This window comes from Mauremys reevesii, linkage group 1 (assembly GCF_016161935.1).
Source record: "Mauremys reevesii isolate NIE-2019 linkage group 1, ASM1616193v1, whole genome shotgun sequence".
In the NCBI taxonomy this organism is placed as follows: domain Eukaryota; kingdom Metazoa; phylum Chordata; order Testudines; family Geoemydidae; genus Mauremys; species Mauremys reevesii.
The window spans coordinates 280,245,413-280,260,723 of record NC_052623.1 but is presented as its reverse complement, the minus strand read 5'-3'; the positions used below and the strand labels follow the sequence as shown (position 1 = coordinate 280,260,723).

General features: G+C 44.3%; 1 protein-coding gene across 8 annotated transcripts in view; it reads left to right on the top strand.

Moving 5' to 3' along the window:
* PLEKHG7 (pleckstrin homology and RhoGEF domain containing G7) overlaps positions 1-13,391 on the top strand; it is a 97,132-nt gene extending 83,741 nt beyond the window's left edge. For 2 of the 8 annotated variants that reach the window (XM_039523002.1, XM_039523007.1), the window contains exons 17-18: positions 8,631-8,728; positions 12,783-13,390. In XM_039523002.1, coding sequence (XP_039378936.1) covers positions 8,631-8,728; positions 12,783-12,890 — 206 coding nt within the window. In that variant the 3' untranslated portion in view covers positions 12,891-13,390. Of the gene's footprint in view, positions 1-8,630; positions 8,729-10,347; positions 10,486-12,782 lie in introns of those variants that run through there. The other 6 variants (XM_039522986.1, XM_039522982.1, XM_039523011.1 and 3 more) reach the window with 5 other exon arrangements.
* Positions 13,392-15,311: the final 1,920 nt, after the last annotated feature.

Below are 15,311 nucleotides of genomic sequence, written 5' to 3'. Positions count from 1 at the left end.
CAGTAGAGAGCTCCTCCCCGTGTACATAGATAGGCAGCCTAATTTCTTGTAAAAGGCACCAAGGGTTAGAACTGAATCACACAGTCTCCAGGGTTGGTGTTACAGCATAATTTCATCCTGGGGGCTCAGTTTAAATGAAGAATTTCATTCTTAGAGAGACAAGGTGGGTGACGGAATATCTTTTATTGGACCAACTTTTGTTGATGAGAGAGACAAGCTTTTGAGCTACACCGAGCTTGTCTTCAGGTCTGGGAAAGGTGCTCCCAGCATCACAGCTAAAAGCAAGGAGGGACAGATCTTCCAGACCTGAAAGAGTGCTCTATGTAAGCTGAAAACTTGTCTCTCTCACCAACAGAAGTTGGTCTAATAAAAGATATTACCTCATCCACCTTTTCTTTCTAATAACCTGGGACCAACACGACTGGATGATTTAGTTGGGGATTGGTCCTGCTTTGAGCAGGGGGTTGGACAGATGACCTCCTGAGGTCCCTTCCAACCCTGATAGTCTATGATTCTATTCTATGATTCTACAACAATACTGAATTTCATTCTTGTAATTTATTAGCAGGACTTTCTAGTTAATATTCTGACTTAGATCCAAAAATCAGTTATTAATGTGAGTATTATTAAGTTTCTTCCCACAAGAGGCTGACGTCCAGGTCAACAGTTAAACATGGCCTGGGACGATCTTGAGTTGGGGGAAAAAAGAAAATCTTCTTTAAGGGTCAGGAGGACTTGCACTGCCCCAATCCTGGACAATCCATGGTAGCTCATGGGGCTTTACATTCAAAGCCTCTAATTAAATATATACATAAAAACCCCTACACCCTTTCATAGTGTTCTGCAAAACATCTGCCTTGTGTACCATCGTGCACCCAAGTATTGTCAATCTGGCCACATTAAGAATCAATTGCAATTCCCAGGGCAGGACTACCGAAAGTGACTTTAAAGTCCTTATTCAGACCTGGTAGTTTATGGGATTTGTGAGCAATTTTTTCAAGGGCTTTTTCCAGTGGTAGCCATATGGGCTGGCATTACACCAAACTCAGCAGTAGGAACTCTGGGACTAGTGCAAGGACAACTAAATAGAAGAAGATATGAGCTACTGTAACTCACAGACCTCCTGGGTGTGAAGCGCTGTCCCCTCTAGTGGCACCAAGACCACTTAGAGATTAATGAGTCTGCTCTGTAGCCTTAGCTAAGGGTCAGATGGCTTTTAGCTCATGCAGTAGAGGCTCATGTATTTAACTCCCAAGGTCCCAGGTTCGATTCCACCCGCCAACGACTGGGGTCTGTCGTTGTTACACTGCCCCATCAAATGTTTTCTTGAAGCCCGTGGGGATCCATTTGGGAACTTTGCAGCAGTGGGTGATTCCACTGCCTGTGATCTGGGAGATGATGTGACAGAGCCCACCCTCGAGACTCCCTCAGGGTCTGGCAGTGAGATAAGTAACTGGCTAGTGCTGGTGTTAGAGTGCAATACATTTATAACGTCAGCGGATTCCTTCTGGCATTAAGGAATGGCCTGTGCTCAGCACTAGCATTAGCAGAGGCGTTTTTATATGATTTCCTAATGATTTGAGAAAATATTTTCTGTGCCTAATAAGGTTATTAAGTGGTTCCCCACTTAGATTTTGATGTCTACGCCCCACTGAAGTGGATGCAGTAGGGGAGTTCTCAGCTGCTAGAGAAGAGTTTCTGCAAGGCTGAATGAACAGCAGCAGCACAGCTGATTACATTGTGAGAGTTGTACCTCTGCAACAGAAAAAGGAGACATGGGGGGCAGGGTTTGAGAGCAGGGTCTTTTTAAAAAAGAAATCTTAGAATATACAGAATATTGCCACCACACCTAAAAGTAGCAGGATTCAAAATTTCCCCTCAGTTTACTTGTCTGCAATGTTATGGGAGCTCATTGAGACAATTTGGCTGCACGTTTTAATGAGATATTTACAACCACTCCCATTAAAGCTGTCTCCGCAGTGATCCGAGAGGAGCAGACGCTGTGCCTCTCATGCTGCATGGAAGAATATTTAATGGGGATTTAACGAATTCTGCTAAAACCCTGAGCCTAGTCCAGAAGCAATTTTCAATCCAGTGCTGCTTTATTTTCACCTTTTCTCCTACCCTCAAGCCTTGTTACAGATTGTGTCCAGAGCAGCTTTTATTTGTATTACAATAGTGCCAAGGACCACAGTCCTAGTCCAGGGCCCCATTGTGTTAGCTGCTGTGCACACACAGAAAAAGCTGCCCATGCCCCAAAGAGCTGACAGTTCACACTCCAGCCAGCCATGATCTGACCCTGATTTCTTTCTTTAAACAATGATCAGAGAATGGAAATTTTCAGCCCAAAAGATAAATGTCCTAGAAAGTTGTGAGCTTGTGAAAACGGAATGGAAGTGATGGAAATGTATGTGCAGCCTGCAGGATAGAGTTCACTGCTGGTAACTTCCAAGTGTTTACTATTTTGAGAAATGCTCTCAGAGCTGTATTTTTATTGGGCTATGCTGACCTGCAGTGGTCAAATTAATCATAGTTGGAAGCTTGGTTTTTAATCTGATAAATACAGCACATCTGTCATATTACTGAAGGCAGGTCCTATCCTGGAAAGAAATCCATCTGACTGCAGAAATAGTCTATTGCAATAGTAAGGAAGTACCCTTCAGAGCAGAATTCTATCAGCAGACAAGAGCTGTATAATTACACACTCTAATTCTAGCTTCAAGCCTGCCACATATCAGTCCAATGACGAGAAGTCTTACCCTCATAATGCTAGGAAGCCTGTCCTAAAGGCAAAGCTATACTCAAACACCAGGGCCATGTACTAGAGATATAAGAGTAATAGTGGAAATCTGTCTTTGAAGGTACATAAGGAGCAATGTGCCTTTTAACATCTCTGCTCGCAATTTAAACTTTGCAATTCCTTACAATCTCTCTCTGTTGAGAATCATATGCCTGTAAACTGGAAGGATCCTTCCTTACAGACACAGATATGCTGCTCCAGTAAAAGATTACTAATCTTTACCGCTGTGAAGTGTAGATTCTGCCATTGATGTTATTGAGAGTCTTACAGTAGTTCCAAAAATTTCATCTTTAAAACGGAATAGCTGCATTCCCTGTAGATCTCAGAAGTAAGGGTCAAGAGTTCTGAGTTATATCCCCTGTGCTGCTATGGCTTTGCTGTACTTAACGATTCAGGCCAGTAGTTTAACCACTCTGCAGCTCACTTTCCCCAGGTGCAGAAAGAGGATTATATAACACTTACCTGCTGGTATCTCCCAGGAGTGTTTTGTGGTCTGATTGGCACTTTGATGAGAGGCATTTTATAAGAGCAAATACTACATAAAAGCACACAGCTCCAAAGCAAATGGTGTGAGCTAAATGGTTATCAAAAAGGTACCTCAAATACAGTAAATTTAGAGATGACAGGTGTGACTTGGCAGCCTGAACTCTTCATTGCCCTCGGGGATATATGCTTTTAAAAGCTAACCTCAGGCCAGGGGCATCCTTTGCAAGGAGGTGATCCCACCCCGCAGTCTCAGAATTGAATTTTGCTCTGTCCTCCCAGCAGTACTAAATATAAAATAAATGGGCCAGGTTCTGATCTCACTTGCATTAATGGAAGCAGGGAATAAAAAAAAATAATGAAATCAGAATTGGCCCCACTCCAAGGCTCAGTGTTGCATACCCCAGGAGGGAGGAAGGGTGTGACAGGGAAACTGCAGCCCGAAATGCAAGCCACCAGGGAAAGGCCCCATAACAACTTCTCAGACCTAAGTATTTGGGATGAAATCCTGGCTCCATTGAAGTCAGAGGGAATTGTGCAGTGTGGGCCATTTAGGTAGAGAAATGTCTGGTGTACACACCGTTGAAAACAGGAACAAAACCAAGCACAGCTGTGCTCTGCATTGAAATCCAAGATAATTCAGCACATGCTTTGCTGAACAGAGATGGGATTAGAGACACGCTTAAAGATAAACCCATGCCCAAGAGTTCTATTGAAATTAGGGCCACTTGCAGGCCCATCTTGAAATTGAAATCAACCTTCAGCATTAGAGGCATCTGTGTAAAGTAATGTCTGCAAGGAATTTACTACATAACAGCAATAAATCAATGACCGTGAACAATAGGCACCATCTGAAGGAGCAGCTAGGAAAAGTGCTGCATGCTCTCTCTTTCTCAAAACACTCTTGCCTTGTGTTGTCCCCTCAGGAGATCTTGTTCCTAAAAATAAATTGACTTTAGCAGGGATGGACTTGTTACAGCAACATTATTTCATCTTTAAAAGGGAATAGCTGCATTATTAGCAATAATTTAACAAGTAAACTTTCCAATAACTAGTTGGAGAACCATACTCAGAGAGTAAGTTTCAGAGTGGTAGCCGGTGTTAGTCTGTATGAACAAAACGAACAGTCAAGCAGGAAGGACATATTCAGTGGGATCCCACGGGGATCTGTCCTGGCCCCAGTTCCCTTCAATATCTTATAAATTCTTTAGATAATGGCATAGAGAATATACTTATAAAGTTTGAAGATGATACCAAGTTTGGAGGCGTTGCAAGCAATTTGGAGGACCAGATTAGAATTTAAAATGATCTTGACAATGTGGAGAAATGGTCTGAATTAAATAGGATGAAATTCAATAAGGACAAATGGAGAGAACTCCACTTAGGAAGGAATAATCAGTTGCACACATAGAAAATGGAAAATGACTGCCTAGGAAGAGGTACTGCAGAAAAGGATCTGGGGATTATAGTAGATCACACACAAAATAAGAGTCAACAATGTAATACTGTTGCAAAAAGAAAAAAAAAGTGAACACAATTCTGGAATGTATTTGCAGGACTGTTGTAAGCAAGACACTCTACTCAGCACTGATAAGGCCTTAAGCTGAAGTACTGTATCCTGTTCTGGGCACCATATTTCCAGATAGATATGGACAAATTGGAGAAAGTCCAGAGGAGAGCAACAAAAATGATTAAAGGTCTAGAAAACGTGATTTATGAGGGAAGATTGAAAAAAGTTGGATTTGTTTAGTCTGGAGAAAAGAAGACTGAGAGGGGACATGATAGCAGTACATAAAAGGTTGTTGTAAAGAGCAGGGTGATAAATTGTTCTTCTTAACCACTGAGGACAGGACAAGAAGTAATGGTCTTAAATTGAAGTCAGGGAGATTTAGATTAGAGATTAGGAAAAACTTCCTAACTCTAAAAGTAGTTAAGCACTGGAACAAGTTACCTTGGGAGGTTGTGGAATCTCTGTCATTGGAGGTTTTTAAGAACAAGTTAGACAAACGGCCGACGGGGATGGTCTAGATGATACTTAGTCCTGCCTCAGTGTAGGGGACTGGACTAGATGACCTACCGAGGTCCCATTCAATCCTACATTTCAACGATGTCTATGATCTCAACACCCCTGTACATTTCAAGTGTGAAAAAGAATACAGCATCTGACAAAGAGTTATGGCACCTGAGAGCACTTAAGGATACATCTACTGCATTTTGGAGCAAGCCTCCCAGGCCAGTCGATAGACTCACATGAATATGCTAAAAATAGCTGTGTAGTCAGCATTTTGAAGTTGAGGCTTGGGCTCTGAACCTTTGGGAAGGGGTGGGCTTCATAGCCTGAGCTCCAGCCCGAGCTGAACTTCCAAACACCATCTACATAGCTAGTTTTAGAGTGAGTCCCACTAATCCAAGTCTGCCGACTTGAGCTGGGAGGCTCACTCCAAAATGCTGTGTAGACAAACCCTTATTTACTGCATAGTGACATTGCTTGGAACACCAACCTTTAAAACCATTCCATTTTGCTTTTCCTTTTTAAAAAGGTCTAGTTACTTTCTTACTTCAATTATAATTGATTCCACTCTGTTTTGATGGAAAATCTTAAGGAAATGTATGAAAGCTCTTCATCCCTCTTCAGCCCCTTTATGCCAGGTCAAAGAGACAGGGTAGCATAAAAGGTCTCTCAAAGCCCCATTAACTGATTAGAGAAAGATTTGCCTAGTGCAGGCACTGCAGAAGACAACCACAAGACTATCTTTCAGAGGACCCTATCATAAGCCTTGATGTCAGGAGCATGTTGGGGGCCAGATCTCAACATGGAGTGGTGTGGGGATTCCAGGCAGTGCTGAAGCCTAAGAGGTGTTATCTGCATGATCCCTGAAGAGAGGCACCAGCTTACTTGTGTTCATTGGAGAGGGGTGGCACTCCTATCTGTACCTGGAAAAGCGGTTGGCATTATCAGTTTGAATAGGATGAAAACTGCCATTGCCGAAGTGGTCAGGAAGAACATCACGGATTTCAACCCACTGAGTGGTGTTCAGACCAGGTTTCCGCCTTCCCAAAACTTATTGAGAAAGGCTTAGAATACCAGCAGAAGATTGTTTTCAATTTAATTGAATTTATAAAACTGTTTGATAAAGAAGCTCTCAAGAAGATCATGAAATGCTGTGGAATTTCAGCAAACATCTGTAGCCCTTCTACCAGGTGGAGCCAGCAGCAACCAGGGCCGGGTTCAATATCTAGGGGTTCCCATCCATAGATACAAAACAGAACTCCCCACCCAGTAACCTGGGAAAATTACACACCATCCCTGGGGCAATATTTCCCCACTCGCAAGCACAGAGTCCAAGTGTAGAAAAGAAACTTTTAATAAGAGGAGGGAATTAACTCAGAGTTAATTTGGGAAAACACCATAAACAGGGTTCATAAACATAAACCATGAGTAAAAGACCCACCCCCAAGTAAGTTGGGCAGTGTCCTTTTCCCCTCAGGGTCTTAAGTCCATCAACCCAAAAGTCCCTTTCACATGCCTGACCCCTCTCTGCACCGCACTCAAAGTTGCTGTCCTTGGTCAGTGCAGACCCAGAGTTCAGAGGAGCATCTGCAGAGTTCCCCTCCCACCATGGGTGAGGGGTAAAGAGGCATCTTACTCACTCTGCTGGCTGCTCACCGGACACCTGCTCACCACTCTTGTCGCGCCCTTCCACCAGCCACCCAGCTGGCTGCTCATTGCGTCTCTCTGCCGCCGTCCAGTTGGCCACTCATCACACCTCTCCACCAGCCACCCTGCTGGCCACTCATCACGCCTCTCCGCTGCCACCCTGCTGGCTGCTCATCTCACCTCATTACTGCTGCCACTCTGCTGGCTGCTCATCACACCTCTTTGCCACCACCCTGCTGGTCGCTCATTCGCCAGCTGACTGTCAGTCACCTTCTGCCTCTGCTGTGACATGTGCACATCAGTCTCTCAGTGATTTTCAGCTCTTTTGCAGGCTGGGCAGAAACACTGCCCCATCTCAAGTGATTTCAGCTCTCCACGATTTTAGCTCTCAGCAGGCAGGGCAGAAACACAGTCCTACCACAACTGGTTTCAGCTTTGATTGAGCAATTAAAATAACAAGAGAGGCTCCTAATGAAGCCTATTTAGCTCTATTCTTTGAACAGTGGGGAAGAACAGGTTAAGCCAGTCTAGAGAGGGCCCTGGCGGGATAGGAGGGGGGTGGGTTGTGCAGCTTCCTGACCAGGACACCGGGACTCCTATCCCCACCCCTCTTACTTTCACAGGGCTCTGACATTCAGGTTGTTGTAAAGAGCAGGATGATAAATTGTTCTCCTTAACCAGTGAGGACAGGACAAGAAGTAATGGTCTTAAATTGAAGTCAGGGAGATTTAGATTAGAGATTAGGAAAAACTATTTTCCCATTTGTCAAATATCTGGAAGAGTAAGAAGATACATCTACACACTAAAATGAGATTGTATAATGCTATTGACCTCCCACACAATTTTACACCTTGGAAACGTGGCAGATGGTGGAAGGGTACAAGAGAAAGCTGAATGAATTTCAGCAGTGCTTTTTAAGAAACTTCATCAGCACACACTGGGGACTGAATAATCACACAGGGATGGTTACGGTGGTTCAGCCAGGTCATCAGGCTACCCCATGGCAGAAGGACAAGATGCATCTTAGGTTGGCTTCCACTGGAGGGAAGAGAAGCCATGCAGGACAAAGAATGACCTATCGCAGGATGATCAAAAAGGAAGTTGTCTCTATTATGGCAACATCTGATGGAGTCAAACATCTTGCTCTGGACAGACAGCAGTGGGGAAAATGGGTTGCCTTATGTGCCACTAGGCACAGGAGACTAAGTCTAAGTAAGGAGTCTACAGGGCAGCCATAACTCACACAGGCTGTTTAAATTACACCTGGGACCTCTCCAACCACAGGAGCATCCCACTGTCAGGATGGTGCACAGGTGGTTTAAAGCCACCATGGACCCACCCCTTTCCCCTGGGCTGCAAGTTCTTTGCTTTGTCTCTTGGGCTCAGCACGGAATCTCCCCCAGTATTTTCAATGGAGCACATAGCATATCTCTTTAGACCATTTCCCCCCGAACAAGACTCAAAAGCAGCTAATTGCAGAACCAACTTTTTGAAATAATTTGAGGCTATTTTTTTCATAACATAAAATTCAAAGTGCCAGCATGTGTTTCCCTAATAAGCAATCAGAAAAGTTGATTTTCCAAGGAGAAACAAAGATATGATTGATATATAGTGAATCAATCTGATGGGATTTTGATAAGATGGCTTACCTTGTGGGTGTTCTTTCATTTGCTTTGTTTTGTTTTATAGTCCTTGGGCTGCGAAATGCTTTTGTAATACAACATGAAAATAGATATCAACAGTGTATCGGAGTCTTCTTACTACAAGCACAAACAGAGACAGTCAAAGTAAGTCCTGTATTTTATGAGACCTTTTTAAAATTACATTTATCGAAGGAAAGATCTCTCCTAAAGAGAATTTTACTTAAGCAACTATATCTGACAGAAATATGACCTGATGTACTCTCTTCCCTAAAACAAATCTTCCACTGTTATAGAGTTTGTAATTACAGTACCCAGGTACTGATTTTAAGTGAGGACCTCCAGCAGGTCACATACTAGCTTTTCAAATTCTGACTTATTAAAGTTCAATTCCTGCGTAACAGGAATCAAGAAACTGAGCCATCCCCAAAAACTAAAACTATTTTTATATAATAATGTTAAGCCCATAAAACTTCGACATCATCAGTTTAATTATCCCACACCACACTTTGAAAATGTGTATTATAATTTTTGCTTACATACTATTATATACATTCATAAAACTATTGTAATTTCATACCAGTGGGTATGATATGAAAACGTATCTGTCTCCAAGAAAGTGAGTTTGATTCCTAGAATATGTAAATTCCCCTTCATCTGCACACCATCCTGAATTTTGAGTAATAGACTGTTACGTTTTATTATTTATTTGCAGCATCTAAATGTGGGCTAGGCATTTCATGGAACATAACAAATTGGGTCTATAAGTTGTATTTCATTCATTAGCACCTGGAAGAACAAAATGAGACTTTCAAATAACACTAATTCTTAAAAATACAGAACATGGTAGACAAAGTGCCCCAGGGCAAGGCAATAAATATACCCTTTCTACTTCTAAGTCACTGGCTCACATCCGAAATACGTTCTGAAAGGAGTTACAATCTTGCTACAATACTTAGCCCTCCAACATTGGCAGTGTTCCAGTTTACTTCCATCTTCTCCAAGTCCTGCAATACACGATTGAGCACTAAAATCCTGATATGAAACAGCATCTGCGTTATAGGTTAATAATGGTGCAACAACACATTGTCTTTCAGTTCCACATTATTGTAAAAAGGTATATCGCATTGGACAGTATTTTGGGGGCCTACATGAAATGAGCTGGCCTCATTTATGCACTTCACAGTCAGCACAATTTTTGACTAGCTCAGCCAAGGGGCCTTCATGTTTACAGCTGGTGTTGTGGGTCTAAGAATAAAAACACTGTCTGTGATCCTCTGACAACTTTGTAGATCAGGAACTTGAAGTAGATGGGGCACTTCAAAGAGAGCCAGTACATTGCATGGAGCACCAGTGATATGGTCTCATTGACCTGTCCTATTCAGAAAAGGCTACTGCATCATGAAGCAGTTGAGGACAGCTCTTAGATTTACTGGATTTTGTGGGATGTTCCATATTACAGCTAAATCAGGCTCCCTGTACCGCTGCATAGCGCAGTCAGACAACATTCAACAGACATATGAGAGCGTGATAGATAAGTTAATTGAAAAATTGCACAAAGTCACTTTGGCAGAGCTAGGAGTAGAATCCAAGTCTCTAATATGGCAGACCTAAGTCTCATTCGCACAGCTGTACAGCCCATCAGAAAGGCTCTGCCCAGTCTATTTGGTTGGCTTTTCTGACCCATACCATGAGATCACACTCTTCCTCCCAGAGCCAGGAATTGAGCCCAATAATCCTGAACCCAACATTTCGCTATTGTGTAGCACACAGCTGTATCACTGTGACGAGGTGTACCAGGCCCTCTGTTGGACACTTTGTGGCCCTGCCACACCCTACTTGTGGAAAAGGAGCAATGAAGGTGGGTCCTCCAGGTCTGCCTAGAGAGACTACAGGGAAGTGGCCAATCAGAGTGAAGCAGGCACAGTTAAAAGGAGCTGCAAGGCTGAGCAGGTCCATTTCTGGCAGGACCAGGGGTATAAGGAAGGTGTCCCTTGCTGGTGCTCAAGTGAGAATCAGAGGACAGGTTCTGGTGGCATTGGCATTCCATGAGGAAGGAAGGGAGTTGAGAACTTCAGCCCTGAGGTAAGGGTGAAGAGGAAGGGGTTATGTGGGAAATGGCTCAAGGAACGGCAGCAGCAACAGAGTTAAAGGAAGCAGCACGTGGTTGCTATTTGTTGGGTCCCTGGGTTGTGGCCTGGAGTAGTGGGTGGGCCAGGGTCCCCCCTCCTCCCCCCATTGGCAGAGTGGCCAAAGGCCCAAGAAGGGGACAAGTTTCATGTAGAAGCCCAAGCACAAAGCTGGAATTTTAAGGGCTCAAGGACATGGCTGACGACTCTGTAAAGCATCAACACTTTGTTGAACTCTGTTACCCGTGGAAGTGGACTGACCTTGAAGGAGTAACCTGGATGGAAAGCTGGGTCGAGAACTGATAAGGCAAAAAGCCTCCAGGGAGACAGCCCTGCGGGCACTGCTCCATACCAGGGCAGGGATGGGCCTAAAGCTAGCCCAGAAAGGTTGAGAACTGAGCCCAGTGACAGGGCTGCAGATACCAAACAGGGCTCAATTATAGGCCCTGTTGGACTTATTTTTTTACCCCAGAAAGAGTTTATTTGTTTGTTCACGTATTAATTGTGTGTGACCTGGCCAGAGGGCTGGGCCATTGAAGACCCACCTGACAAGGTTAACAGTTGTCAGGGGGTGCTGGGAGCAGAGAGAGTGTTCAGGTTCACACCCGACAGGAGGCGCTCATGAGAAGTGAGTGCCCCCTGTCACAATCACCCACTTCAAAGTATGTCTGTCACCCTCTTCCCCCACTCTGGCTGCTCCACAGACAGATAATTGTTACTCCCTTAGATCAAAAGTTAGAGAGATGTCTGTGCTAGAAATAGAAAAGATCCAGTATTCAAACATTGTTCATGACTTACATGCGGGTTCCTTAGAGTTGCACATGACTGCAGTTGTTTTTCTATCTTTCTATTTTTAAAACAGGTTTATTTAATTCATCCAGTGAGAAAACATCCTTAAAACAGATTAAAATGCTTTTAAATGATAGAACCTATCAATCATGGTGTAGTATGAAATAAAACAGTCTGGCTTCTAGTCACACATTTTAATTGCTTATGTCAAATACTGGTTGGATTGAAGATTAATAATAATAATAATAATAATAATAAATGGAGATATACCTATCTCATAGAAGGAACCCCAAAAGGTCATTGAGTCCAGCCCCCTGCCTTCACTAGGAGGACCAAGTACTGATTTTGCCCCAAATCCCTAAGTGGCCTCTTCAAGGATTGAACTTACAACCCTGGGTTTAACAAGCCAATGCTCAAACCACTGTGCTATCTCTGGGTTTTGGTTTGTTTTTTTGCCACTAATGTCTTCCCTGAATACTGTGCTACACTATCTAACTCTGGAGATGATGACATAGACAGTCATGGTTAGATCTGTATCCGATAGGACACTGGAGCTCAGCTATTCACCTCCTGGCCATTCAGGTGGGAAGAGACATTTCTGAGTATTACTTTTCATTTGGTGTCCTGGAGCAGTGAGGAGTCCATTAGGTCCCTGAGACTCACACCATCTGCACCACCAATACTCTCCATTATGGATCTTCAGAGCACTGCTCTCTTCCCAACCAGCAACACTTCTGTGCTGCCCAGATTGAGTTTTAGCCAGGTGATTTTCACCTAGGTGTTTCTCTCACAAGGCTTTGCGACATGAGGAAGTGATCTGCTTTTGATGATAAGAGAATGTAGACCTGGAGGCCATCAGTATACTCATAGCACTGAAGGCCACAGGGATTTACTTCTTCTAGAGGACTGACATGAATCATGAATTTTGAAGCTCCATGTCTTACCCATGTTCCTCCTCCGATGATGGGAGTGAGGAGATGGCTGGTGAAGGAGGTGGCAGAGAGTTTCCCTATCCACAGAGATGTTGGTTGTTTAAGGCCACTTTGCACAGCTTATGCAGCGTAATATGCCCTGAGCCAGACTGGAGAATCTGGATCCCAGGTTTATGGAACAATTTATGGACATAAATCAACCTTCTCTTCTAGAAGTAAGGTTTGAGAAGGTGCCCCATCAAACACTGTACAATGTATTTTTATAGATTCAAGACTCTAAAGTTCAGGTATTTGTTATTAAAACTTTTTTAGGTGCTCAGGGTTAATCAAGCATTATTTTTCCTCTTACAGAAAACATGGATGTCAGAGATAGAAATTGCGGTCTCCAATTATGCCAACGGACATGAAACTCAGAAAAGCTCCTTTTTCTGTTTACCATCTGAATCCTCTGAAATTTGATTGTGTAAATGCAAAATTGACAGATCCAGTTTGAAGCCAGTCTACATGGTGGTAGCAAAATGATTTCTTTTAACAATCTTTGTTAGTTTCTGGTAACAATGGCCCTATGACCTGACTGGTTGGGGGCTGGGCATGGTGCATCTTGGCCAGAGTGGAGCTAGAAATAAAACAGAGACAAGGTGGGATAGTGAGCTCAGTGGAACAACTGAATCACTCTTAGGTGCCCTCTAGCTTCTCTCACAGGCAGATTCTAGCCCAGGGGTGGGCAAACTTTTTGGCCTGAGGGCTGCATCAGGTTTTGGAAATTGTATGGAGAGCCGGGTAAAGGAGGCCATGCCCCCCAAAACAGCCAGGCATGGCCCGGCCCCAACCCTGATCTGACCCCTCCTGCTTCTTGCCCCAACAGCCCTTCCTCAGGACTCCTGCTCCCATCGATCACCACCCCACGCTCTCTGTCCCTTGACCACCCCTGGAACCCCTGCCCCTGACTGCCCCCAGCTGCCCCATCCAACCCCTCCTCTCATTGCTGACTGCCCCCCCAAGACCTCTGCTCCTTTCAACCACCCCTTCTCTGAACCCCCGCCCGACTGCCCCATACCACCCCATCCAACTCCCTCTCTCCTTCCTGACTGCCCCCATTCAACCCCCTGCTCTCCACCCTCTGACTGCCCAACCCCATCCGCACCTCTGCCCCCTGACCATCACCCTGAACTCCTCTGCCCTCTATCCAACCCCCCCACTCCCTGCCCCCTTACTATGCTGCCTGGAGCACTGTGGCTGGCGGCGCTACAGCCGTGCCACACAGAGCACCAGGACAGGCAGCTGCGCTGCCCAGCTGGAGCCAGCCATGCCACAGTGCAGCTCATAGCACCGGGTCAGGCCACAGCTTTGCAGCTGTGCTGCCCCAGGAACTCGCAGCCCCGCCACCCACAGCATTGCGCCGGTGGCACAGTGAGCTGAGGCTGCAGGGGGATCAGCAGGGGAGGAGCCGGGGGTTAGCCTCCTGGGGCAGGAGCTCCGGGGCCGGGCAGGAGGGTCCTATAGGCCGCTGTAGTTTGCCCATCTCTGCTCTAGCCACAGGGTGGGCTGCCTTGCTGTTGTTACTCCACTGAGAGCAGAAGAGGGAAAATTATCTTGGAAAATGTGTGTCCGGGGGGAGGAAGGGCAAGGACGATTATTTTCTGAGTTCACTCACTGTTCTAATACATTCAAATGCAGTGGGGCTTTACAGAATCTTTTGAGAAAGATCCTCGTTTGTGGTTGAGTGACAGAACATGGGCTTCCTTATCTAATACCTAAACCACCACAAAAAATAAAAATAAAATATTACTTGGGCAAATGATGCCCAATTTGCAGTTGGGTACCTCACTGCCCTTTGTGCCTTCAAAAATCTCCTCCTTACATCTCACACTGAGTGAAGTGATAATGTTCCAGTACACACAATCAGAATGAAATCACATTCCACAGAAGGTCTTTTACCTAAAGAAGGAATAAATGTCAAGGAGTCTCACTTTGGCTAAATTGGTCAACAGACCTCACATGAGTGGTTTTCCCAAAGATAATGTATTGTTCTAGAGTTGTCAGAGCTCTCATTCTTCAATACTGGACCTCAATCAGTGACTAGGCTGTGGGATTTGGATGGCTACTTCTTACCTTTCTTAGACAGCTCCATTTTACTTTAGAAACTAAGTATTTACTTTTGATTGAGATAGTTCAGTGTGACTTAATACTTCAGTGGTCAAACCAAACACTCAGGATAAACCAACATATCTACATGCTACACAGGATCAATTTCTTAAGATAAATTATAAGGAGGCAAAGTACCTACAGGGTTTACATTCAAACAGCTGCAGAATATAAGAGCATATTTTAGATTTACTCAGCACCAGATTACGAGACTCAGTAAAAGCATGAGGAAGGGTTACAGGATCATACTGAAAATTAGAGCCCCATGTGATTTTGTATTTCACAAATGCGAAATAACACTAAATAAAATGAAAAACAATTCAAACAAAATAAAATGCTAGTCACTCAAATTTGGCCCTATCACCCCTCTGACACATAATGACGGAGAGGCAGCCGAGCCAAATGTGAGTGGCACTGCAACCCGAAATACCCGACTGCAACACCAGGAGCAGGAATTTAGGCCCAGCCTTGTGTGACAGGAGCCATCACTGTGGGATGAGGATAGGGTGGGCTTGCTCTGCAAACCCTGCCCCCGGGGCCATGGGGAGAGAACGGATAAAACAAAACAAGAAGTTTCCAAAAATTAAAATAAAATGAAAAATTATACCACATAAGAGGAAATTCACAGGGCTCTACTGATTACTACGTAGACTATACATACAATGCTGATCATGAATGTGCAGAAGAATTTGAATATTCAACCCCAGCATATAAAATTTTCAGTAGAAACCATCC